Genomic DNA, 24,073 nt, shown 5'->3' on the forward strand with positions numbered 1-24,073 from the left:
GGATAGGGGTACGATTCAAGTCCAATCACATCGCAAACGAGTTGTCCCTCGTTGCGCTTATCGTCGCTCATTTGACCGGCCCAGTTGAGGAGCTTCACGCCGGCCATCCATTCATCCACGGTGAGTTCGTTCTCGCGCGCAAAGTCGTGGACGTGTCGGATCAGACCGGTCATCAGTTGCCGGAAGCGCGGGGTCGTTTTGGGCCCCATGCTGGCGATGACCTTGTCGGTGAAGTGGGGGTCGAAGCGGGACATTTTGGCGATTCCTTATATTTTGTTCTTCACTTGGATGTAAGTAGGGGGGGGGGGGGGGGAATGAGATGGAGAGGTAGATAGAGACTGAGGAGATATGGAGGGGGTAATATATAGTTCGATTGTTAATGGATGCCCCGGATTCGCTGTATCGGAAAGCCGACCATCCTGATTGGTGCTGGTCGGATGGCATCCGACTTCCCCGCACGGCGTCGGAAGGCATCCATCCCCCCCCCACATTGCCTGACCATCCATTGCATATTTACCAGCTAGATACTAAAGTCAATAATGCTATCGACGCTTCCCGTCGGACCCCCGCCCCTTGGGATTCCTACTCTGCGCCCATTCCGACGGCCACTGCTGCACCACCTGGCCACGTTCCCAGATTTTCCCCATCTTGCGCTCCACCACCACATCCACCAACTCCAACGGGACCATCTTCTCATCACCATCACCACCAGTCACACTCATCCCCTCACTCAGAATCACCCCATTCTCACTCCTCCAAAACGGACACCCCGCCGCCAACGCCCTCTCCACATCCACATATATCAACACCTGCGCATCGCGTCGCATCCCCGAAATCACCTTCCCTTTATCCCCTGCTGCAGTCTGTCCCACCTGCCCAAGCACCTCCTCCACCGTCGGCCCCGTCGCAAAATGTACCTGATTCCGTCCCATACAGCGCAAGCCCCCGGATGCCACAATAGCCGGCCACGCGGAGTGGAATGTCCCGTGCACGACTGTCCCCGGTAACTTATCTTTCTCCTCCAGAGTAAGCTTTTCGAGTAAATGCGCAGCCTCGACACTCTTAATACTATGTCCTTGCGTTGCGCGAATGAGATAGTGTGTTGGGGTTTGGTCGGTAGTACTCGCTGCCAAAGCAGCTGCCGTAGCTTCTTCTTTCGATTCCGTTGACTCTGTCGTTTCCTCCTCCTTCTCCTTCATTCCTATGCCCGTCGATCCACCAGCCATAGCTGTATCTGTACTCGTAGACGGAATATACAACAACGCAAACCGCTTCTTATCCGAATTCGCAACCGCCTCGACAACCTCGGGAAAGGTGACTTTTAACGATTTGAGTTTTCGCCATGCGAGCTGTATACCCCATTCACTTGTTCTTAGTCAGGGGTTCTTTTATTTGAGATATGATGGAGGTACGGGGGTGGGGGTAGGGGGGGGCATACCACGTCCGCAACATTCGCGTAGCCCTGGGCATCCATCCTCAGACCTTCTTTTTCGGCCGCATGGCGGAGGAGTAAACTGAGGGCTTTGGAGACCGTGACGGCGCGGCTGGGAGGGGGCCGCGGTTTGGGGGGCATGATGGGGCTGATTGGTTGTGTAGGTGTGTTGTGTGGTTTGGTGGTTTGGTGGTTTGGTGGAGGAGGAGGTGTGTGTGTGGAGGAAGATGAGGGGTGGACTTTTCGCGCGCGGAACTTTTTGATGTCATCGGCGGGAGGCCCACAATCTTCCTTTCTCTTATCTATATTGATTTCTCTGGATGATACTAGGTTCTGAGTAATGTAGACGAAACCATTATTTTCTACTTATGTATGACCAGAATTGATATATTAATACCATCGCGAATGGGTATAAAACATTCCACCCGAAACTTCCAACCAACTAGTAATAGGTATCATCGATCACAAATGCAACTACACTCCGCCACCGGACACACTTTATGTCGCGCAAACCACTCCCGCGCGTGATGCGCATGGAACCCATGATTACAATTAATACAAAACACAATGAATCGACGCATTAGCTCCGCCTCGGATGGGCGTCGCCGCTCGCCCGCTGCAGCATCCGCCGCCACGCATGCCTTAGACATCGGGTCTGGTGCCCCCAGCCAGAGCGTGCAGACTCCGCAGCGTGGCATATGGCGTCCGCAGCGTGGACACACAGTACCGGACATGGCGGCGCTGCCGAGGGGGTTGCCGGGGGTTGGGTGCACAACCTCGCCCGTGACCGAGGGGGCTAATTGGGAGGAGGCGTCGTGCTGGGTGAGTGGACGCGTGCAGTAGTTGCAGGTCAGACTGACTTGCTGGCGGGGTGGGTCGATCAACTTGCGCCCATCCCAGGTCACGGCGAACTTGCGCGAACCCACGTCGAAGCGCGCGCGCTCGAGTTGGAGTTTCCAGGCGTTGATCTGCTGGCGGTACGTCTCGCGCCAGGATTCGAAGCGCGCACGGTCTGGCGATGTGTTGATGAACCGCGGCACCGTGTGGCTCATGGCCAGCACGGCCGTTTGAATGTCGTGGAATTTGTTGATGTACGATTGGAAGAGGTCCATGGCGGAGTGATTCAGCCCGGTGAGGAGGATACCTTCAATGTTGCCTTGTTGGATGGCAGAGGTGGTGGTGGTGTGGAGGTAATTGGTGAGGTCGTCGTCTGGCAGCCAGCGCAGGGCTACCTCGATCCGGTATCGAAGAGGGAGGGTGGTTTCCTGGATGACAGAGCGCCAGTCACCCTTGCTCACGAGGGCGAGAATGGCTCGCGCATACGGGTCGGTGAGCTCCTTGGCGATTTCGGCGCAGGTGTCCTCCCAGTCGGAGTCGGTGTCACCCTTCGCGGCGCCGGCAATCGCCATGGCAAGGAGTTTGTGAGCTTGGGTGGGCTCGTGGCTTCGTAAGGCTAGATAGGCGAGCTTGGGTTCGTCCTGAAAGATGGCCAGCGCGGCAGCCTTGGTATGCTGCTTGTCGGCGGACAGTGTTTTGACGAGCCCCTCAAGTTCTCGGTGGGATTGCGCCGCGCCGCAGAGTCGCAGACACAGCCGGCGATGTTCGGCGTACTCGGTCTCACAGCCTTTGGTTTCGGGGAGGTTGAGCTCTTGAACCAGCTCTAAAATGGTTTCGTGGATGTCGACTGCCTGGTTGTGGCCGACTCGTCGGTCCTCCAGACTCTCCCCTAGTGACGTTAGTCAGGTACCTAGGATAGGTCTGTCTGGTACAAACCTAAGTCATTGGTCCAGACATCGTAAATGCCCAGGTAGTTCAGGTCCAGCCCGTTGATGATCATGGACTCGTTGCAAGAGTCGGAGCGTGCGCCTAATGGGTCAGCATGGTTCGCAAAACGTCGGCAGTAACTTACGCTCAACCCAGTCCCAGAAACCTTGCAGCCATGGATCATCGGCGAGAATCCTCCTGTTCCGTGCCTCATCGAATAGATAACCTTCTTTGCACCGAAGCCGATTCACTGACAACAGAGTCAGCGCATCCTCCACCGGCAGCCGACCGCCTAGAGTCCCCAGCGACAAGGCATGTTCCCTCGCCTCGCGGCTTGACAGAGGAGTCGCCGGTCGATTGGCCCGGCGTCCTTTCTGCGAAGCAGCCCCATTCTGGTCAGACATCCGTTCGCGAACATCTTCCACCACCTTGGAAATGCTCGATCCCTGACTGGCCGGTGGAGTAATCATTTTGAAATCAGATCCCTCATCCGGAGACCCCCATATCAATGTGCCCTGCGACGACAGTCGCACCGGAGGCGCTGGAGGCTTTGCCGTGAGAATATTGATTTCATCGTTTCCGGAAATTGTAATTGCGCTGGGCTCATTGCCCGGGCTCATGTTGAGAAAATCAAACGCCACAACCCGATCCTTCTCATCATACCCCCGGGAAGGATGATTATAAGGTGTGACCACATCACGGACGTACTTGGTGTAGATCTGCTCAGGGTAGTTTCTCGTGGAGCCCTGTCCTAGAGTCTCATCCATCGACGAACGCATATCCTCATCCAGGTACTCCTTCACAATGTCGTAAGTCTTGAAATGTCCCGTGTTCGAGAGCACACCCAAACAACCCCGCTTGGTCCTCGAGAACCGCAGACTCCAAATGGTCGACTTGGGCGCAATGACATTTCCAAACTCCAGCGACGGTCCCAACTGCATTGTCTCCATGGCAGTCGGCCCAACGGCCGGGGTAATGAAGCGCGACCCAATGCGCCGATCCCAGATGCAGATAGTCGGATCATTCGTCGCCTGACAAGAGGCGATATAATTCTGATCGAGCGAATCAATGGCCACATTATGCACACAGCGCGTGGGAAACTGCAGCGACGGGTTTCCAGGACCCTCTGGAACGCATTAACAAACAACCCACCACCTGTATAGAGAGAAACCAACCTCTTAGATCATAGATCCGAACAAACTGCCCTTTTACCCCCGTCACCAACGTATCCGGCTGATCCGTAAAGAACTTGACACTCGTAATCGGCTCCGAGCTTGCCAATTTCCTCAACGGCTCCACGAACCCCTTGACAGCCTTGCTCGCCAACCGCTGATTCACGTCCCAGATATTGAGACAGAAATCATTGCGGACCCGATCCAGCCCCGCGGCCAACAGTCCATGCGTACTAAACGCAACCGCATTGCAATAGCGCTGATGTCGAATCGGAAACGAGAACGATTCCTGCGTCTCGCTATTCATGCGCAGAATTGTCGCATCGCCCGACGACTGGCCCACCGCGACCAACGACTCATCGACCGGGGACCAATCGAATGCCCGAAACGCGGGCACCTTGGTATGCGTCGAGAGCACTTCTTGTTCCAGCCGTCGTCCGCCATCAAACGAGGTGACTTTGCACAGTCGGAAGGCCTTCCCGGTCACGTCCACCGACAGGAAGCGTTGTTCTGCTGTAGTGGAGGTCGGGGACCACCGGATGGCTTTTTCCATGTCTCCTTTCACTCTTCTTTGCTTTCCTCTTTTTCTTATTTTTTTATTTTCTTTTTTCTTTTTTTCTTTCTGAGGTATCCGATTTCTGACCCCCTGTGCTTTGTGCTGCCGTCGCCGATGCGACTGGTCACCACTTCGATCTGATTTCAGCCGCTGCAATCTGATCCGTCATCGGCGGTCCATCCATTGGCGGTGGGTATTGTCAGTGCGCATCAGCCCAATGGTTTTGGAAGAGGGCGGCCTTAGACATTCATGTCGGTCGCAGGTAGCTTACAGTCGAGGCATTCCGTAGTAGATAGGTAAGTAACTAAGTAGTTCGCATCCTTGGCTGGTTGGATGTCCGGCGCGCGTCATGGGACTACCTAGATTCTGATTGGCTACCCCGGGGGACAGGCAGCTTCCGGCCCGATTAATGATCCGCTATTACTTTTTTCCTGCGTTGGATTCTGGCGATAATACATCTCCAAATCTAAGAGTTGACGTTTCCTTCAACCATTTCACCCTCATCCCAACACAACCGGAGGAAACATATCCAAAATGCCCCGCGAATACGCCCCCGCCCCAACAGGGGCCAACCGAATCCCGAAGCGCAAAACGCGCGACTTTGACACCCCCGACACCACCACCACCACCCACCACTCCCACACCCACTCCCAAGAAGAACACACCCAACCGAGCCGGAAAAAAATCCACCTCCCGAAAAAAGAACACAAATACCCGTCCGTCAACGAGCTCAAGAAACGCATCCGCGACGTGAAACGACTTCTCAACAAGGCGGATTTGCCCGCTGATGCGCGCATCGTGCAGGAGCGGGCACTTTCGGGCTATGAGAGGGATCTAGAGGAGGAGTTGAAGAGACGGGATCGGTCGAAGATGATTAAGAAGTATCATTTTGTAAGGTTTTTGGGTATGTCCTTCCCCCCCACCCCCACCCGCTACTCCTTGTTTCTTTTTGGCTTCGGTGTTGGTTGGGTATACCGGGCTGTGATTCTTTTCTCGGAGAGATTTGAGTATCTTAGGTGGAAATATGCTAATCATATTGTTTTGGGGGGTATGATAGACCGCAAAACCGCCACCAAAGAAATCTCCCGCCTGACACGCCTCCAAAAAGACCTCTCTTCCTCTTCCTCCTCATCTTCCGAAAAAGAACGCAAATTGGCTTCCCTCGCGGAGAAACTGCACGTAGCCAAGGTGAATCTCAACTATACCATCTACTATCCGCTGTCGGAGAAATATATCGCTCTGTACGCGGAGCAAAGAAAAAAGACAACTGGGGGGAAGGAGGATGCAGCCGAGGAGGATGGGGATGCGCGGGTGGGACCGGTGCATGCGACGGTGGCGGAGAAGCCCGGGATGTGGCATGTTGTGGAGAAGTGTATGGCGGAGGGGACGTTGGAGGAGTTGAGGGATGGGAAGTTGGAGGTGGAGGTGGAGGGGCAGGGGCAGGCTTCCGGAGGGGAGAAGAAGGTGAAGAAGGAGGGTAAGAAGAGTGCGGTGAAGGAGGTCAAGAAGAGTGAGAAGAGTCGGGAGCGGGTCGAGTCCGGACGGAGTGAGAGGACGAAGAGAAGGGCGGCGGCGAGAGAAGACTACGTGATGCGGGATGCGGGCAAGGATGATGGCGAGGAGAGTGATGGAGGGTTCTTTGAGATGTGAATTGTCCGACTGGGCTGTTTAGTGAAGCATTTTCAGGAGTTTGTGTCTGTCTGTCTGTCTTTCGGGCCTCTGGAACAGTGTACGCTATGCCATCATACGATACCCAATGTCAATTGTTCGTTCATAATTTACAGTACGCGAGATGCAAAGAACCAGTTCGAATCTAAATCACTGGATGAACCGCCGGACAACTCCGGCTGCACCCTTCTAGGTAAAGTAGATGAACGAGAATACATTCCATCGTGGGCAGATGCCTCACGAAATCCCAGGCAAAGAATGCGGACAAGTGACTGGCACTTGTCAATCATCAGGTCATAACTCGTAGCATTCACTCGTTGGGGCGATGCTCAATCCAGCATGCTGGCATCGATCCTTGCCACTGAGTGAGACCACGGCGTGTCTATGACAGGTTTCCGGAACCTGTAACAAAACAAAGAGTGATCGCTCAGACAATTGCTCGATTGCAATACCAGCCGATGTGTAGTCACTACATGACGCTGCAGCCTCCGCTGCCGCCGCCGCCTTCGGTGTGTCGTCGTCTTCCAGCTCCCAGGGCCTGGGGTCCCACACCATAAGGGGCATCCTCATCGTCGTCATTGTAAATTCTCTCGGCCTCGCGGGCTCGACGTCGTCTTCGCCTCACTCCCGCCCCGGGAGCGCCTGCTTCCTCCGTTGCCATCATGTATTCGGCCCACTTGCGATCCAGTCGGCTCGCAGCTACCAAGTCGCCACGAAGCACTCGCTTGTTGTGTTCGTCCACCGTCATCTGCCAGCCGTAGAAGCACTTAAGGTGAATGATTTCATTGGGATAGACGGGCGGCGGCGGGGGAGGGGTGATTGAGGAAGCGATCTCGGTCGTGGACTGACCCGGGGCTACCGCATGAGTGACAACAGAGACAGCCTGCATTGACTTGCGAGTGGCGCGCGGAAGATACGCGTTGCTAGAAAGGACCTCCTTGACACCAGCCCAGGTCACGTTGGCGCAGTCAAAGACGACCAGACGCAGGCCGATCCGAGGAAGGTTCTCGTCGTAACCGCGTCGGCGCACACGGAAGCTGGCCTCCATCAAAGTCAAGTCGGATACGCGTGTGTTGTCCATTTCCACGGAGCGAAGCGAGGGACAATTCTTCATGATCTGCAAGGTTCCAATGTCTCCAATGTTCTCGCAATAACTGATGTTCAGATGTTCCAGGCGCGCCGCACACGGGGACTTGGCCAGCTCGATAAGCGTGTTGTTCGACAGTCTCTCCATATCTTCCAGGTCGAGATGCGTCAGGTGAGGCGTGGTTCGGATGACCGCCATCACGGATTCGTCGGTAAGCTCAGAGCATTGTGAAAGTTGCAAGCCTTGGAGTTCTGGCACATTGTGGGCGAGACTCTTCACCCCATCGTCCGTCAAGTCCGGGCACTGGTGAATGTCCAAGTGTTTCAATCGCCGAGGAGGGACAATCGGCCGTTCCTCAAGGAGATCCATTTCCGGGTCAATGCCATGCATAAGCGCCTTAAGGCAGTCGTCAGTTAGATCGGTGCGGCTCATGATCAGGCGTTCAAGAGTATTTCGCTCGTACACGTCTACAGCAAATTCGACGTCATCAAACCCACGGATTTCACTCGCGCGGAGATCCTTCAACTTTTTACAAGCTCTGACGATCTTCTTTAGTCCCGAGGTATCGATGCCGGTGCACCAGGATACATTCAACATTTCGAGCTGGGGACAGGACTGTGCGATGATCTTCATGGCCGAGTTGCTGACCGACGACAATCCGGAGAGATTGACGTACTGAAGACGGGGATTTCGCAAAAGGAAGTAGTGAATAGAAGATTTGTCAATGCGACATCCCTCCAGCGAAAAGTTGACCAGATTCCGGCACAGGTCGGTGATGCGATCCCCCTCGGTTTGCCATTTGTCCTTCAATTGGATACATCCGCGAAGATTGAGCTCGCGAACAAACGGTCCGCCGGCTGTGATGAGCTTCACAAGACCATCGCTCGGGATATCGCGGTAGTAGTCTGTGGTGTCAACCTCGGTCCACAGCTGTCCATCATAACACATTTTGTTCCATGCCTTGGAGACGGCAGAGCAACGGACAATCTCCTTCGGACTCAGAAACTGAAAGATCCGCATCTTCAGCTCATCGGGCATATTCCCCCAGAAATCAAAGACTCGCTTGGGCTTCGGGGTCGACCGTGCCGTGGCAGCTTCGTCAACCGCGTCCATCCCCAACGGGGAGCCGCGAGATCCCGGACGCAAGTCGGTAGGCAGGGGAACGGTGCGCGAGTGGGCGGCATTGGGGGAATCGGAGCCGACAAGGCGGATTCGGGCATTCCCATCATGATCTGCCGGAAAGCCAGAGCCGGGGGTTATCGGACGGGCGTTCAATCCCCCGTAGAGCTGGGAAGTGCTTCCATTGCCCAGACACGGGGTATATGCGGACTGCGAGAGCGATACACACGACAAAGATGCCTTCCCATCCCGGCGATATCCCGTAGAATGGGATCGGCCCCGTCGGGTCAAACTAGGACTGGACGAGATGCGTTGAAGACTCTGCAACAACTTATGACGTCCCTTGAGTTTGGGCGGTTGTTCCAAAGGAATCTGGCCGGTTGAAGAAGACGGGCTCACGGGCGAGGCCGCCTCAGGTGAAGCCTGGATTTCATCAGGGTATGCGGTAGCCATGACGGAATGGCGGTCTCGACCGGAATCTTCAATCCCAACAATCTCTCAACACCTGTCGGGTTGTTTCAAGAGGGGTGATCGTGCGATGTGATATCGTAGACGGCTAGACAGGTAGCCAGGAACGGTCTGTATTGGCGACGAGCGCAGGCGGAGTTCTAGACGGCCATAGTGAAGCTCGCCAGTCTTCCGCAAGTATTGTTGTCGAGTCTGAAGAACACACCCAATCAACGCCGGTCCCCGTGACCGCAGAGGAACACTGAGGAGAAAAAGGCAAGGGAAGTTTGAAATGGAGAATGAGGGTCAGCAGGGCAGACAAACAAGCGACAGGTCGTGCTTTTCGGCTAAGGACCGTTAAGATGGTACCATGGGACTGAGACCGCGTAACCCCGGAGAACTGGCAGCAGTGCGGGTTGCCGGCACAGGCTGGGAGACTCTGCAACGTAAGGCGCTGGTTTGCAGACGTCACCGAAGCATCATCCACCGCTATTGACAAAGAAAAGAGCAGAAACGCAGGCAATTCCGACGATGAGTCTGCTGGAGAGCGAGGAACGAAGAGAGAAGAATGAGGAGAGGAAAGCAGCGAGAAGGGGGGAATCACGTAAGGCAGGCTGGCCGGTCAGGCGACAGCCAGTGACGGGACAGGACGGGGTGAGCCACAGCGTGTCAATGGCGGATGGTGTGCAGGGGATGCATGGCCACAGCAACAATGGAGGAGACTCCGAGCTCTGAGACCGTCCATTTACAGTCCATTCACCGTCCCTGCCCGGTCGCTGTTCTACGACTAGTGTGGTAGGGATCCGAACAATACCGTACCTGTCGGTATACCCCACAGGCTTATCGAGGCACTTATCGCTGCCCCACTTGGCGGGCGGTGGCGGTCCAGCGGAGTCACCGTGTTCTGGCCATCCTCCCTCCAGAGGTGAGGTACATACCCCCCTCCAGAGATGAGGTGAACCTCTCTAATTGGGAGTGACCTCTCGAAAGATAAGAAGGGATGGTCGCATGAGAATGTCAGTCAGAGGATCAAATCAGCCGATCCGTGGACGATTCAAGATAAGGATAGGCAGACGGTACGATCCGTACGTCAAGCCCGAATTGGGTAAATGCCTCGTCTTACTCCATACGGAGTACGGAGTACACTTTACAGAGTTAAAGGTGGAAGTGGAGGCTGAGCACTTCCTTGTTCCTTGTCGTTACCTTACCTGGATGCAGCCACTGCCACTGCCAGCAGCCAGCAGCAGGCCAGCACACCATTCCATTTATTCTGCCATCTGACTGCCACAGACCTGACAACTAAATGAACACTACCCACACTCCATAGATCACAAACAAATTTATTACTCTGTGTAAAAGCACCCCTCAACCTCGGCATCTCTACCTACTGTGACAACCCACCATCCCTCAGCCTCCCATCCATCCCAAACAGACTCTAAAGAACCCGGAAGAACAAGTGAAAGACCCCCCACCCCAAACCAACCCAATCACCTCAGCCCATCCCCCAACCCCACCCCAAATCCCACCAAGCAGAGCCCAGAACAACCAGCCCATGCCACGGTACCACCACCACCCACCGCCCACCAGGCCACCACTTAACAGACAGTGTTCCTGGTCGGTTCTCCTCCGGGAATCCAATGAGAGTGCAATTCGGGGTGCTGATGCTCCTCTGTGGCTAAGACATGAGACTGGAGAGGTACACAGTACGGAGTACGGAGTACACGGAGGCGATACTGTAGACAGAGAGTGAGGGTCAACGCCACCGCGCTGTTACCAGCGGGACTGTACATGTCCGTACTCAGTACGGACTACCTAGGTGGATTATTTACGTTCGTAGAATTGTGATTCTTATTATTCATACCGCTTTGTTGGACACTACTTAGTTACCTACTCGTAAAATATACCTAATGACTGATCAGAAACGAAAAATACAAGATGTAAACCCAACCTCCACAGAATAAAGCACACAGTCCTCCGTACCGAGTATCCCAACTAAACCCAAAAACTACATAGCAAAAAAACTAAAGCAGCGATCCGAGCCCCCATCTATCTATCCATTCATCACTCTCCTCTAGGAAACTAAGACGTATACGTACCTGACACCGAAACTGACAGACACTGACAGCTGCCAAGCCCGACGGCCGATTTCCTAACCCGGTAAGTCAGGTAAGCTAAGGTAGCCATGGATCCATCCATGCTTCATTCAGGCTGTCATATTGTTGGATTATCATTGAGATGGTCTGATTCTGGAGCGATCGATTGCTATGTATCTTGTGCGATGGGTCGAGTCTGTGTAAGGGATAGATCTATACTCACAATGCTTAGGTATGACTGTTACCTCTTGGAGAAGGAAGATTATCTGTCATTCAAGGGGGGCTGGAATCAGGCATGATTTCAGGGTGTATCACGCACGCCACGATTCTAGACTACTGCTACTAGCCATACAGGACTGTCTACTTACTTCCCTACGGGGTACTCCGTATTGCGCATAAGACGAGACCGCGGCCTGACTTCCCCGCTTCACCCCGCAATCATCGACGCCCAGATCTCCATGTGGTCGGCCGTTGTGGAAAGTTACCAGATAACGCGCATGGGCTTGTCATCTCCATTCGTGCCCGCTTATTTGAACCGCAGTCTACGACGGAGCACTCCGTACTCCGTAAGGGGATGAATTCATGTCATGCTGTCAATTCTCGGCCATGCCTGGAATCAAAACGCGTCCGAGTAAATGCAAACATCTAACCAAAAGAGCAACAAGATGACGATGGGGTATCTCAGCCTCCTAATCCTCTATACAAACGACCCACGGGCCTCCGGTCGGTTCACCTGCAATAATCCCACCCCCGCACACCAGGACCAATCCATCCATCCGCTCGGCCCGTTTTGATCGTTTCTAATCATAAGTGCCATCGCTTCCTGAGTCATCCGATACGCTGCTCGTCATGACAACTGTGATTCCAGTCCAAAAAAGAAGATCCAAGCAAGGCAGCGTCTCGCCAAGACGCCCTTATATGAAAATGCTATCTGTGACTGTAACATCCAATGTACTATGTCACGGCGCGTCTATCGTCCAAGCGTATACTCAGCTGTCGATCATCCAGGGGTGTTCCAACACTTCGCTGATGGTCAACCGATTGTCGACATCCCGGTCCAGCATCCGCCGGATCAGGTCGATGCAATCCTCGGAAAATGGCAGGAATGGCACGCGCAGGGGATGGTCCAAGATTTCGTCAACATTGTAAAAGGGGTTCTCTTTGTAGACGATCGTGTAAAGTAAAATTCCGAGGGCCCAGATGTCCTGCTCCTTGCCTCGGTAGGATTTGCCCTGAAGAACCTCGGGTGCCGCGTAATCTTCTGACAGTCAGCTTATCGAACGAGCAAGCGAATTCGGAAAACTCACCAATGGTGCCCACAAACACATCAAAGGGCCCGTTCTTGATATAAGCAGCACTTCCAAAGTCGATCAGTTTGATCCGACCTTCACCGTCCAAGATCACGTTCTCATCCTTGATGTCGCGATGCACAACCAGCGCCTTCGTGTGGAGGTGGTGGATGGCGTCCACAACCTGCTTGAAGATGTTCCGGCATTCTGCCTCATCCATGTTGGCTTTCAGCTCAATATAATCAAATAGATCCATTCCCGGAAGCCCGTGCGGCGTCATCTCGATGTAGTAATTGACGTCGTCCTCGAAAAACCCTTCCATTTCCACGATATTAGGATGTTTCAACCCATCTCGCCGAAGATAATCCAGAACATGGATTTCCAGCGGAACGGTTCCTAGGCGACGATCTCGGGTCCATGTGTCGACAAGAATTCGCTTTTTCGTGACGTACTTTAGGACCATTTTCTTCGTCGGGATTTTCTTCATGCGCGCAAGCTTGACTTCTCCGTAAGCTCCCTGACCCATCTCTTCGAGGATCACGTAGTCACCGATGACTCGTTTCTTCGGCGTCTCTTTGGCCCCGGCGGGTCTCACTTCAGGCACCGGCTGTACCGGCTTGTCGGTTAGCGGTTGTGATGCTGCCTCACTGAGTTGCTGGCTCAAGGTGGAAGTTGGTATGTGTGTCTCGACAGACGTTCGCTCCGTGCCGATGAGATGCGAAGTGGAAGACGTTGTCGAAGGCAGATTCGACACAGAAGTGGAAGATGGGCTGTCGGCCCGGGACGGCGGAGAAGGGAGGTTCGCTGCCGGAGCTGCGGAGTGGATATGTCTGGAGTAGCTCACCCACAGGGCGTAAACAAGCTCTGTGACAGCTTCGAATTCCGAGTCGCCTGCATCTCCTGAAGTGGCATCCTCTCGTGGCTTCGGGAACATGGTGCCGCTCTTCGCCACACGCATTTGAACATCCACTGCAATCGATGAGCCGTCGCGGTGAAGTGCAGCCAAACCAGCAGGTTCTAGAAAGACCGAGGCCACGTTGGACTTCCCGTCCCGGAGAATAGACAGGGTTCGTGCCCTCCGGAAGCTGGGCTCGGAGATCACAAGACCATCAACCAGGGGAACCCGCTCCTCCTCAGTGAGCACGCTGAGCAAGCTGTCGAACCCAGGGATCAAATCATTCACGTGTAGCCCCTCCGGTCGCTCATGGCCAAATAGTGCCGAGCAAAACACCGAATTGGAACTGACGATTTTCAAAGTCGAAGATGAGAGCACCATCATACCGGCAACATGCGGAAAGCTCGATATCCGAAGGCTCCTGGGACTCTCGCCCTTGGAAATCGTGGATGGCATGCAAATGCCAGCGGACGTACGAGTCGCAAAGTATTTCGTCTCGGTGATCTTTGCTAGACCTCGATCGATCGAATTCTCAAGGCACTCTGTCGGGAGATTGGGGAGGAGCTCCGTGATCCGGTCTCCGGGCTTTGCCGCTCCCTGACCCCAGATTTTGTCGATATCCCCCGTGGCATCCGCAATATTCCACGATTCGTCGCAGCGAACCATCGCAACATTCTCCTGGATTTCCTCGAGGACCCAGATCAAACCGCCGCGCTTTTCCATGACCCAGATGCTGGCAGCCCCCTTTTTCCCATTGCGCTTCTCGATCGGCACCACATCCCCGCACAGGAGGACACCACGGGACTTGGTTGCCGGGTGATTCAGTTGCCTGGTGCTCGAGCCGTATCCGTCGTCGGTCTGTGCCCTCCTCGGAGCTCTTGAGCGAGAAGGGGGTTTGCTGAGCAGCTGCGCTGTTACACCATTGCCCATCCCCATTGATTTGGGATTGACGGCCTTGAAACGGGCTTTCTCCGGCGAAGCCTGGAGCCTTGCTGCGGCATCGGTGGCGGGGTCCCGCAGCTTAGACTCCACCCACTGTCTGCGGTCTTTCTGTACCACTTCTAGGATACTTAGCTTGCGGAGCTCCGCTTGTGTGACCCCGAAGATAAGACAGGAGATGTCATTCGCTGCCAAGATGGTCCACGGTTCATGCGACTCGGTCCTGAACACGGCTTGTGATGCAGGTGTCCACTTGCTGCTGTGCGTGTGTAGGACAGGAACCGGGAAGCCGTATCCTAGAGTGGAGGTGCTGGTGGGTGATAGGGGATCCGTGGTGGTATAAGGTGCTAGAGTCTCCATCAGCTTGCCCTGGACAGCAATAGAGCCGGCCTCAGTAAATGTACGTTTTTTAATGCTTACGCGCCTGGGATAGGGCCTCATGTCCGTCCGGAGAGGGGATGGAAGGTCGTCCGATGTTTGACCCGAGGAGCGCAAAGCGTCAAGCGAAGCATGCTCCTGGGCCGTCTCCTTGAACTGATCCAAGGGTAGCTGGGGCTCAGCGAATGCTCTTTCGAAGATGTTTACGCTGTCCACATCTGCAGGGCCGGTCACGGGCCCCCGCGAAAGACCAGAGTAGTTGTAGCGGTCCTCTCTTCCCGAGACGTTGGTCCGCGAGAAGAAATCCACCACACTTTGAGTATCAGCGTCTCCACCAAAACGAGCCTGAGCGCTAGTAAGTCCCGAACTGGTGCTCGTCGTCCAGCCAAAGCGGTCGCGCATGAAATCTATAGACCTCTTCAGGATGTTGTGTCGATTATTAAGTAGTTCCTCGGACTGCTGTGCGAAGGAAAACGAGTGGAGTGATTCGCAGGGAAAACGATGAAGATCTTCTAAGGCGCCAAACTCCTCAGTCGATGGCTGGCGGGTGGGATGGGCTCTGGTCGAAGAAGTTGACCGTGGAGAGGGTGAGTGACTACGTGAGGTCATAGGTGCGAGTGATGAGGCAGACAGATTCGGAAGGGTAAAGACTCGTGATGGCTGTTGACGTATGCGATCTAGACCAGATGGGCCAAGTCCATGTTCATGATCCAGCAGAGAAGACCTGCAGAAGAGAAATAGAAAGATTCCTTTCAGTTCCTGCCTGTGTATTTTGCGCTAATGCATATATAATCTCAATGCAAGGAGAGCTCCTCCATCGGCCACTTACCTTGAAAGGTGATCGTACCCCGATGAAAGGGTCTCCGCCGAGTATCTCATCGAATCCTCCGTTTGCCCCGAGAGACGTCTTATAAAAGGGTCCGACTCGGGCGACGTGGACAGGGGTCCCACGGGGGACGACAATGGACTTGGTTCACCTGGATGGAAACGATCTTGTTAGCTTCTGGCCGCCGACATCCCTTTGCTCCCTCGCTGGTGATATCATCCGCTTTTCTGCCTTTCCCGAGTGCACCCTTCAGCAATGTGGAATGAAGTGGCTGACTTGTCCCGAGATGCATATCCAAATATGTGGGTAAACGGTCTGGAAAGCCCGACCCGGATTTCCAGATTAAACGACCACCACGAATGGACAGTCGCGTTTCGCTTGCAACTTGGTCGCCCTGTATAGATAGACCTATCGAATACGCTTCTCGGAGCCAACAAATGTACCGTGCTGAATGGGTACGCTAGGGGATGCAGAGGAAATCGGTGACGATCAAGGAGAGAGGATCAAGGAGAAGGAAGCAGCACGACTAACCATCGGGATTATATGAAGCAGAACCCATATTTTCCCAAGTAGGCGAGGGCGTAGGAACCAGCACCGACCGGACCGATTGAAAAACAAGCGGTTCAAATCGGCGCAACTCGAATGACTGAGAAAAGAGGGCTAGGAAAGATTGACGGCGAGGTTTATTGCTACATGGGATAACAGGACGTTAACCATCCAAGGTTGTCTGTCTGGCGAGGTCCACAGATCTCGTCTTTCTGCCTCCCTTGGTTATTTTATAGGGAACTTTTCTTCTTCGGATTGTTCGCTTTTTTTTTTCTTTGCAGACCGGTGCGTTGGGAATTCACGAGTTACTGCGAGGGGGAGATTAACCAAGACCTCCTGCTTGCCGGGATTCCAATGAGCCAATGCACTGGATGAGACAAGCGAGTCTTGCAGTGAGTCGGTTCGGTCAGTCCGGCCGTCGGCGCAGTGAAGGTGGGAAAAAAGGCTGTCAGCGGGTTGCGGGCGGGAACGCGAGAGGGCAGCTGCCTCGTGAGGTCACAGGTACCATACGGTTGCGAAGGGAGGCGTAGCACGCGGGGGAGGGAGGGACAAGGAAGCTGGAGAAAGCCTAATGAAGAGGGGTGTCTCTTGTTGGTCGGAGTTAGTCACAGGGAGGCCAATGGCCTGCACAGGAAAAGGATGTTGCAGTGGCGGGTCGTAGAGGGTAAGGAGGTGAGGTCGGCGCCGGTACTGCGAACCGACAAATGTGGTCAGAGGGGAAGAGAAAATGGTCTCCAGAGGACGCTCCGATTGAGAAAGGGATGCGCCGTAGGAAAAAAAATGGTAGAAGCGAGTCACAGTAGACTATGGTGGGTAATTGTGGAGACCGCAGGAAGTGAAGATGTTGACAATGTCTGGAGGGATGGATGACGTCCTGTTGTGGTTGGGGGGGGGGGAAAGTAAAAGGACTAGTAATGAGTTCCAGTCCAACGGCAGTTTCAGATCCTTGAGCTCCCTTTTATGATTTTGATCCGGTCTTGCAGCTCCACGCACGAGGAACAAGCTGTCAGAGGAGCCCCGGTTGAACTTGGGAAATAGATTTGGACGATCAGATTCAACTCAGCCAGCCAGCGGCGACACTTTTGAGAGTCCTCCGTAGTTCAGGGTCGAAATTGGGTGGTACGGCACGGTCGGCGAAGGCGAAAGAAGGGAGCGTAGAAAAACCAAAACTTAGCAGTAGGACTAGGAACCCCCCGTCAATATTCTTTGCAAACTTATGAGGGCTTCTCCTTCCCTTCCCCTCCCATCCCATCCTGGATCCCGCTGGCCATTGACAACAGACGATCACATAGTCACTAATGCAATGAATCCCTCCCCCATCGGATATGCTACTATTGAGGTCTGACAACCTGCTCTGGCTCCCACTCCACATGCCTTGCCTTGCCTTGCCTTGGACTGCGACTGCGACTGCGACTGCGACTGCGACTGCGACTCTGTCCCCAACGCCTGTCCATGGTGGTGATGTAATTCCCGACGGGGCGTGAACGAAACCATCATTATCAGATGGTTCGATCCATCGTTCCCTCGTCTGATTCGTATTATCATTCTTCCGATCCATTCTATCCACCCTTCCAATTTCCCCTCCTGCTCCCAGGGAAACAAACTGATTCACTCGTCTCGTGTCTCGGCGGCCTAACTCGACCAACTTCGGTGGTGGTGTAGATCACCCCAGTCACCGAGTTATTCGTCCGGCCTGATTGGGGCAACAGTAAAGAAAACTACGGACTCGACTTCAGAGCAGCCCGACGATCAATCGTCCACGTCGGCACTAATCTCACCGGATGGTTCCAGACCAATTGGCATGCTCCATGGCGCCGTAGCCAGATATTCCTAGAAGTTAGAATGCCTGCCAGTCAGTCAGGTGGGATGTGGAGGCCGCGTTGCGTCCACGGGGCAATCGATGTTCTGAAGGCCCGGTACGGCGTCGCCGTTCGATGACTTACGCAAGTCAGGTACCCAGGCACTTGGACTTCCCTGTTGCCTACAGGACTAGTCTCACTTCACATTCGGTCTGTCATTCCTGAGACTCATTTCTCCGGGCCGCCTCCTGCCCCATCCAGTTGGCTCCTTCCACTATGACTGGCACGTGATAGACCCCGGCTCATCCAGTACTTACCGGGCAGAATCCCTACCGCTTTTCTGCCCAAGTACATAGTACTTACTAGTAGGTAATGCATGATATTCTGCTGGACTATCATCTTCCATGAGCAGGCGGTGTGGCTCAACTGTGTGGCTATAGCGACCCCTTAGGGTACTACAGCTGTGGCAAAAATCCTACCCGACTTGCCGAAGGAATAGTCATGTCGAAAAGCCCAGCGGACGCTTTGATTAATCTGACCGGATAAAGTATCTCGGCCCGTCTTCATGGTCTGATTCAGGCAGCAAGGGAAGAATTGAGAAGAGGAGCTCCAGAACCTCTACAACTGGGTATATCGGACTAATGAAAGTGTCGGGGCTAAACTTCTAGAAACAAAATGAACCGATCAAAAAAGCACATCCGGACTACTCGCGAGCTTTGGGCCCCCGAAGACTCCGCAGCGCCAGTCCGTCGGGCTCAGCGCCGGACCGTCCATGCTCCTCGTCTCCATTGCCAAATAAGGTATTCGGTTTGGATCGCATTTCCCCAAGCCCGTGCCGAGTTTGCTCGGGCGGCACGGATGCCGGACTAACGAAACTCGAAAACTGTCGCCCGCCCCCGAGCATCCAGGAAAACTCCGAATCCGCCAACGATGGACGGGCCGCGTGTCGGAGTGGCATAGATGCGGGAATTTGAGAGTTCGTTGCGGCCGTGGGCGATTTCGTCTCACTCTCAACGGACGACCTGGATGACTTCGCAGATACGCTAACCTTGCGTGTTGCCGTTGACGTGTCACATGCTTTCTCAGCCCCCGCCTCAACGCGATCACCCGTGGATTTTGAGGTGTCAGAAAGCGACTCCTGGTCTTCTCCATTGTCGTTAGAAACTTGTTCCACAGAGCCTAGAGGAACAGAGGAGTCCTCAAGGCATGTCTGGACCGATTGAACCTGGGTGAGTGCGTTTCTCAAGGCGTTGCTAGTCTTCTTATCAATACCCTCTGCTCTCATCATATGAGAACGAATATCATTCAAGGCATGGCCGAGGTTCTTGGCAAGCTTCCTGTTCCGTTCTTCAAGCTGTTCAATCTTCGCCTTCCATTGAGCCGTAACATCGGAACCATGATCCCACGGCATCCCTACGGCAGGGCTGGAGGATTCATACCGTGCGGAGCGTGAATAATGCTCCGACTGGATAGATTGCATGTTTCTCTTGGCTTCGGTCACTGCCCCTCGGACAGCTTTGGCTACACCCCATGCCTCGGTTCGACGTTGTATGCCCTCCGAAACGTCTTGAAAAAGTGCTTCGAGGCTCTTGGGGCTATTCCTTGCAGGAGACCTGGAAGGAGAGCTGCCTTCGCTCAAATCCCTTGAAATGCTCCGCAGGCGGAACTTTTTGCTGGATACGGGCTTCGGATTGGGCTGCCCGAGACCTTTGGTGATATCCGGTGGCCTGCCAGAATATTTTGAGATGATGAATATGCCTCGGTCAGGGGTGGGGTTTTGTTCCAAGTAGATCCCGTCAAGTACGAAGCTTAGGGGATCGTGAGGATGAGGCGAAGGGTAACGAAGCAGCATACTTAGAGCGCCGGAGGAATCGGCACTCAATACTACATCAGTCAGCAGCTAGCAACAAGACAGACCATGCCCTGATAGAACTCACATTGCCAACGAATCCGTAAAAGCATGGCGACGCACACAAAGTCGATCAATTCGGGTCGTAATCCTTCTGCAAAAAGCCGATCCCAAATGAGAAGAACGTCTTGAAAAGCGAACTCACGACCGAACAGTAAGCGCATCCAACGGCTTTACGGTGCATCAGCATAGCCTCACCAATATAGTAGGAATGCACTCACGTGAGAAATATCTGTGGTAAGATTTCTAGTGCTTGCAGATGATCCGCCAGCTCCAAGTCCGCGGTAACCAAGAGCTCGTTATGAAGGCGCTGGCATTGATGGACGATTGGGATAACATCCGCCTGGCCGTTTTCGGACCGATGTCTATTATGCTCATAATACACGCGAACGATTTGCATAACTGAGCAAAACAAGGCAAAAGAGTCGTGCTCCACATAGTTTGCGTCAAGAAGCTGAAGCATCATGTCATCATCGGCTTCTTTGGCGTTAAGCTCCTGCAGAGACTTTGGCTCGATGGCATCTCTATCAATCACCCAGAGGATCGGAGCCAGGATCTCGTGCATTCCTTGACGATAGCCCAAATCCGGGTTAAGTTTCGAGTATATGAACAATATATCGACCATTTTTGCCTTCGTTGACGGCTCACGAAAGAAGAAATTCTCCTGTAGGCACCGGTCGACATCCTGGGAGATATCCGCCCTCGTCTGCTCGTCATCTCGTAACGTTTGCCATGGGGACTGCAACACAACCCATCAGAGGACCAGCTCTTCCCAGCTTAAAGTGACGTACCTCTTCATCATCCGCCAGCGGATCAACTGTCGACTGCAGGTCATCCGGGTGTTCAATATATTTTAAAAAATGGGCTTTCAGCGCGACATAGGCACTTCGGGAATCGGCGATCTTCTGCGGCCATTGCGCTCGGTCGAGATCCTCGAAAAGTAGGAATGCCTACGCCCAGGTAAGCACGATGACCAGACCCTAATGGCCACGAGCGCATGCCTTCCAGCAAATAGATCTCAATCCCTCATCGCACAGTTTGTCTCCTTGTTCCGACCGAAGGGCTGTCCGAAGATCGGCGGTGGTGTTATTGTCGCCAAAGAAGGTATTCCATCGTTGCCTAGCGAACATGTTAGCTGCATCCATGCTGCAGACGGGGACCAGTGCATGGATGTACCTTGTCTCCTCAATACCCCTCATTTCACCAAATGGCAGCTTGCCGGTTGGGTTGCCTTGTGTTGGCTAGCGCTGAGATGAGGGGACAGCCGAGAGAGCCCAGGTGCCGCCCGCGATTTAAGTAACGGACTACTAGCGGCGATCGTCCGGTGGACCGCCTTGGTTTTTCCCGCCCAGCAGTTTCCCTCCCGGTCACCTTGTCTCTTATCTATACTCCGGACGCCGTCCATCGCTCCCATCATCCGCGGGGAGTAGCCGGGGTGGGCGATCTAGAACCCTGAAGCCATCCGACACAGTTCTCTTTTCTACCTCTGTCGTTGCGCACTCTATTGTTAGAGGTGGTTCCATTCACCCCACGCATAACCTAGTCCTTCCTTTTCAGTTCCCATCATATTTGTGTATGGTCTTATAGTTTCTGGGTTACACTTACAATGTCCGCAGACCTCTTTGCAGAGTTTGGCATGGGGTCCGCTCCTCCTCAACCCCAGAGGGATTCACGCCATCAATATGTTGGGCTTCAATCGTCGTCTTTAATCCCCGATTTGGATGCATTTGAGGATCCTTCCACCCGTTCTTCATCGAATCTGAACAAGTCTGCAGGAACGTCGTCTCATATCGGAACGAGCTGGAGTCAGTCAACTTTCGAAAGGCCGCAGACATCAGAGCTGTCGCAGTATGGACACGGAAATGATGATGTATTATTTGATGCCACCCTTGAAAGCGTCCCAGACGATGAGAGCGATGACTGGGGTGAGTTTGAGACTGCGGACGTGCCCACCATGAAGGAAACACCACGAGTTGTGCTACAGCCCCATGCTGCTGTGAAAGAACGCAGAGCCAGGCCGGCTTCTTCGAAACGCACTACAGTAGACTCGACGCCTGTGAATTTGCTAGATTCATTATCGATCCATGACAATGTACCTTTCTCTGGGAGCAAGCCCACTGCGACTCCGAAACCGACGGTTCCTAAAGCACGCCGAAAAGATCCGCCAAATGTCCCATCGCCTCTTCCTACTCAAGACGACCCATTTGAGGAATGGGGCGACTTCGTCGATGGGCCAGCGTCCAGCCAAACAGGTGCCCCAAGTACTGCAGCTCCAGCCGCCCACCGGCCTCTTGAGAATGGAAAAAATGTCCCTGGAAACATCAAGGCCTCTGCAGGATCAACAGGTGCTTTTCAGACAGCCACCCACCCTACAACAGCAGCTCAAGTCCGTCCAACGAATATACCTCCACCATCTGTCTTGCTTGAGCTATTTCCTCAGCTACTGGATGAACTGCGACAAGAGGCGACGAAAGCAAGAAAGGACATGCAGCAGAAAGACCAGCTCGAAAACGCTGCAAGTCTGATCATCTGCACCTTGAAGACTGCAGCACGAGTTGTTGCTGGTAGAACACTGCGGTGGAAACGGGACTCCATACTGAGTCAGAGCATGAGGATTGGCCCGGCCCGCTCAGGTAAATCAGGAGGCATGAAACTCAATACAGTAAACAAGAATGAGGATATTAAGGAACAACAAGAAGCCGTCGACGTGCTCACTATGTGGCGCGACCGGACGGCGCTCTTTAATTCCATCATCCAAGCGGCCGGAAGATCTCCAGTCCAGGTTATACCGGAGAATATTCGGGTAATGGCATTTACTACTAATCAAGGAGCGCTCAAGGCGCCCCATGCGTGTGCCCTGTGCGGCCTGAAACGGGACGAGAGGTTGCCCCGGGTGGATGGGGATGTGGAGGATAGCTTTGGGGAGTGGTGGACGGACCACTGGGGCCATACCGAATGCCGACAGTTTTGGGAAAAGAACCGGAGCCTGCTCGGCCAAAGGTAGAGCATTCCGCGTGGGCCAGCAAGAAGGGCAAAATAGCATCCGGCCCAGTTGTCAGCTGACATGATTGATCACACCGGAGGCAGGGAATACGATGTTGACCATCCTGCATGATACCTGTCTACCGGACTTGAAAGCATTGCGACGGAGAAAAACTAGGCTGGCAGCATTCTACCCCTAACCGCTTGATGACTTGGTCATCTGCCAGACCATGGGCCATTGCTGTATATACTGGTGACATGGGGGTCTTCTGAACATATGGTTACCCATAGGATACCGAATAGATAGATATCAATACCGTGCATGACCGATAAGGCAGTGGATTGGCTATATGCAAGATCTAGAGAAAAGCACTATTGAGATAGCGCTGGTAGTTAACTATTGGTGGCTTGCGGTGTATGGCCGACTTAGTCATCTTCACTACTGCCGCGGCTGTCTTCAGCATTGTTTTTGACGCCATCCACTGGGTCCATTATGCTTGCCAAGCAAGGCTACCAGTATGCGTCGTCAGTACCTTTGAAACTAGCGTGGGTGGCAGGTCTCACTGAACCGGTCAGATTAGTCTCTGCGTACAGCAGAGGCAGTCGGTTGGGTCATCATCTGCTGCTGTCTTTGGGTTCTTGGTTCCCTTTATCGGTTCTCTACCGGGGGGGGGCGGGTCAGCGATAACAGTGATAAGGGACTTTGAGGAACTACAACCATCATCACGGGGGACATGCTGGCATTGGCAAGGCCCTTAGCGGGGGTCCCTTTAGCGGGCGTTGGTCAAGGGAATGCCGCGGGCGTCATGGGGCAGCCTCCCTAAACCTGGTCCGATGCGGGGTTTCCAGCTCCGGGAGCAGCTGCCCGATTCCCACCTCCACTGGAACCTTCTCCTTCAACGCCTCAGCCATTTCCTGTGCCACACTGCCATCCCCCCCTCCTCCAAACCCCCCTTGGATTCATCATTGGTCTATCCCTGTCTGTCGTCCTCCCGATCTCCCTCCACCAGGCAGTGAGCTACTCCCTACTTGGTGCCACTGGTCTGCTACCTCCTCATTTGTTCTAGTTGCATCTCCGCTTATTCCCGACCAGTCGAGCCGCAGCTGCTTATCACAACTCCCCTCAAATATCTCCCCTCAGGCTGAGTCCCAAGTTCCTTTGCCAGGCCAAA

General features: G+C 53.9%; 7 protein-coding genes across 7 annotated transcripts in view; 2 read left to right on the plus strand and 5 right to left on the minus strand.

The window, feature by feature from the left end:
- BO80DRAFT_493892 (intradiol ring-cleavage dioxygenase) overlaps positions 1 to 300 on the minus strand; it is a 1,457-nt gene extending 1,157 nt beyond the window's left edge. The window contains exon 1 of the mRNA XM_025723843.1: positions 13 to 300. Within this exon, the coding sequence (XP_025574962.1) occupies positions 13 to 254 (242 nt within the window). The 5' untranslated portion in view covers positions 255 to 300. The remainder of the gene's footprint in view (positions 1 to 12) is intronic.
- Positions 301 to 340: 40 nt separating this feature from the next.
- On the minus strand, positions 341 to 5,213 carry BO80DRAFT_493893 (uncharacterized protein). Its single transcript, XM_025723844.1, has 7 exons — positions 4,372 to 5,213; positions 3,342 to 4,322; positions 3,206 to 3,298; positions 1,911 to 3,158; positions 1,799 to 1,874; positions 1,439 to 1,580; positions 341 to 1,349 (listed from the first exon to the last, which is right to left on the minus strand). The coding sequence occupies exons 1-7, from the start codon at positions 4,919 to 4,921 to the stop codon at positions 543 to 545; spliced, it is 3,897 nt and encodes a 1,298-aa protein (XP_025574963.1). The 5' UTR covers positions 4,922 to 5,213; the 3' UTR covers positions 341 to 542.
- Positions 5,214 to 5,458: 245 nt separating this feature from the next.
- BO80DRAFT_407717 (Efg1 domain-containing protein) lies at positions 5,459 to 6,574 on the plus strand (the record flags this gene model as incomplete). Its single annotated transcript, XM_025717816.1, has 2 exons — positions 5,459 to 5,828; positions 5,982 to 6,574. 2 exons carry the CDS (start codon positions 5,459 to 5,461, stop codon positions 6,572 to 6,574), a joined length of 963 nt encoding a protein of 320 aa, XP_025574964.1.
- Positions 6,575 to 6,972: 398 nt separating this feature from the next.
- On the minus strand, positions 6,973 to 9,488 carry BO80DRAFT_94042 (F-box domain protein). The gene has a single exon (XM_025724940.1). The coding sequence runs from the start codon at positions 9,249 to 9,251 to the stop codon at positions 7,062 to 7,064; it is 2,190 nt and encodes a 729-aa protein (XP_025574965.1). The 5' UTR covers positions 9,252 to 9,488; the 3' UTR covers positions 6,973 to 7,061.
- Positions 9,489 to 12,327: 2,839 nt separating this feature from the next.
- On the minus strand, positions 12,328 to 15,448 carry BO80DRAFT_435092 (serine/threonine-protein kinase; the record flags this gene model as incomplete). Its single annotated transcript, XM_025720898.1, has 2 exons — positions 12,328 to 12,596; positions 12,646 to 15,448. 2 exons carry the CDS (start codon positions 15,446 to 15,448, stop codon positions 12,328 to 12,330), a joined length of 3,072 nt encoding a protein of 1,023 aa, XP_025574966.1.
- Positions 15,449 to 18,433: 2,985 nt separating this feature from the next.
- On the minus strand, positions 18,434 to 21,242 carry BO80DRAFT_493897 (GTPase-activating protein GYP6). Its single transcript, XM_025723845.1, has 6 exons — positions 21,096 to 21,242; positions 20,921 to 21,038; positions 20,711 to 20,869; positions 20,141 to 20,658; positions 19,948 to 20,090; positions 18,434 to 19,894 (listed from the first exon to the last, which is right to left on the minus strand). The coding sequence occupies exons 1-6, from the start codon at positions 21,116 to 21,118 to the stop codon at positions 18,714 to 18,716; spliced, it is 2,142 nt and encodes a 713-aa protein (XP_025574967.1). The 5' UTR covers positions 21,119 to 21,242; the 3' UTR covers positions 18,434 to 18,713.
- A 31-nt stretch (positions 21,243 to 21,273) lies between these two features.
- On the plus strand, positions 21,274 to 23,234 carry BO80DRAFT_425456 (uncharacterized protein). The gene has a single exon (XM_025719523.1). It carries the CDS (start codon positions 21,526 to 21,528, stop codon positions 22,921 to 22,923), a length of 1,398 nt encoding a protein of 465 aa, XP_025574968.1. The 5' UTR covers positions 21,274 to 21,525; the 3' UTR covers positions 22,924 to 23,234.
- Positions 23,235 to 24,073: the final 839 nt, after the last annotated feature.

The sequence above is a fragment of the Aspergillus ibericus genome (genome assembly GCF_003184845.1).
Source record: "Aspergillus ibericus CBS 121593 unplaced genomic scaffold BO80scaffold_21, whole genome shotgun sequence".
Lineage (NCBI taxonomy): Eukaryota > Fungi > Ascomycota > Eurotiomycetes > Eurotiales > Aspergillaceae > Aspergillus > Aspergillus ibericus.

Coding starts and splice junctions, on each gene's coding strand:
- BO80DRAFT_493897 (XM_025723845.1), bottom strand. CDS start 21,118: ATGAGGGGTATTGAGGAGACAAG. Junction 21,039..21,095: donor AGGGGTATTGAGGAGACAAG/GTACATCCATGC, acceptor CATGTTCGCTAG/GCAACGATGGAATACCTTCT. Junction 19,895..19,947: donor TTTACGGATTCGTTGGCAAT/GTGAGTTCTATC, acceptor TGACTGATGTAG/TATTGAGTGCCGATTCCTCC.
- BO80DRAFT_493893 (XM_025723844.1), bottom strand. CDS start 4,921: ATGGAAAAAGCCATCCGGTGGTCCCCGACCTCCACTACAGCAGAACAA. Junction 3,299..3,341: donor TTTCTGGGACTGGGTTGAGC/GTAAGTTACTGC, acceptor CTGACCCATTAG/GCGCACGCTCCGACTCTTGC. Junction 1,581..1,798: donor TCAATTCTGGTCATACATAA/GTAGAAAATAAT, acceptor ACAACCAATCAG/CCCCATCATGCCCCCCAAAC.
- BO80DRAFT_425456 (XM_025719523.1), top strand. CDS start 21,526: ATGTCCGCAGACCTCTTTGCAGAGTTTGGCATGGGGTCCGCTCCTCCT.
- BO80DRAFT_94042 (XM_025724940.1), bottom strand. CDS start 9,251: ATGGCTACCGCATACCCTGATGAAATCCAGGCTTCACCTGAGGCGGCC.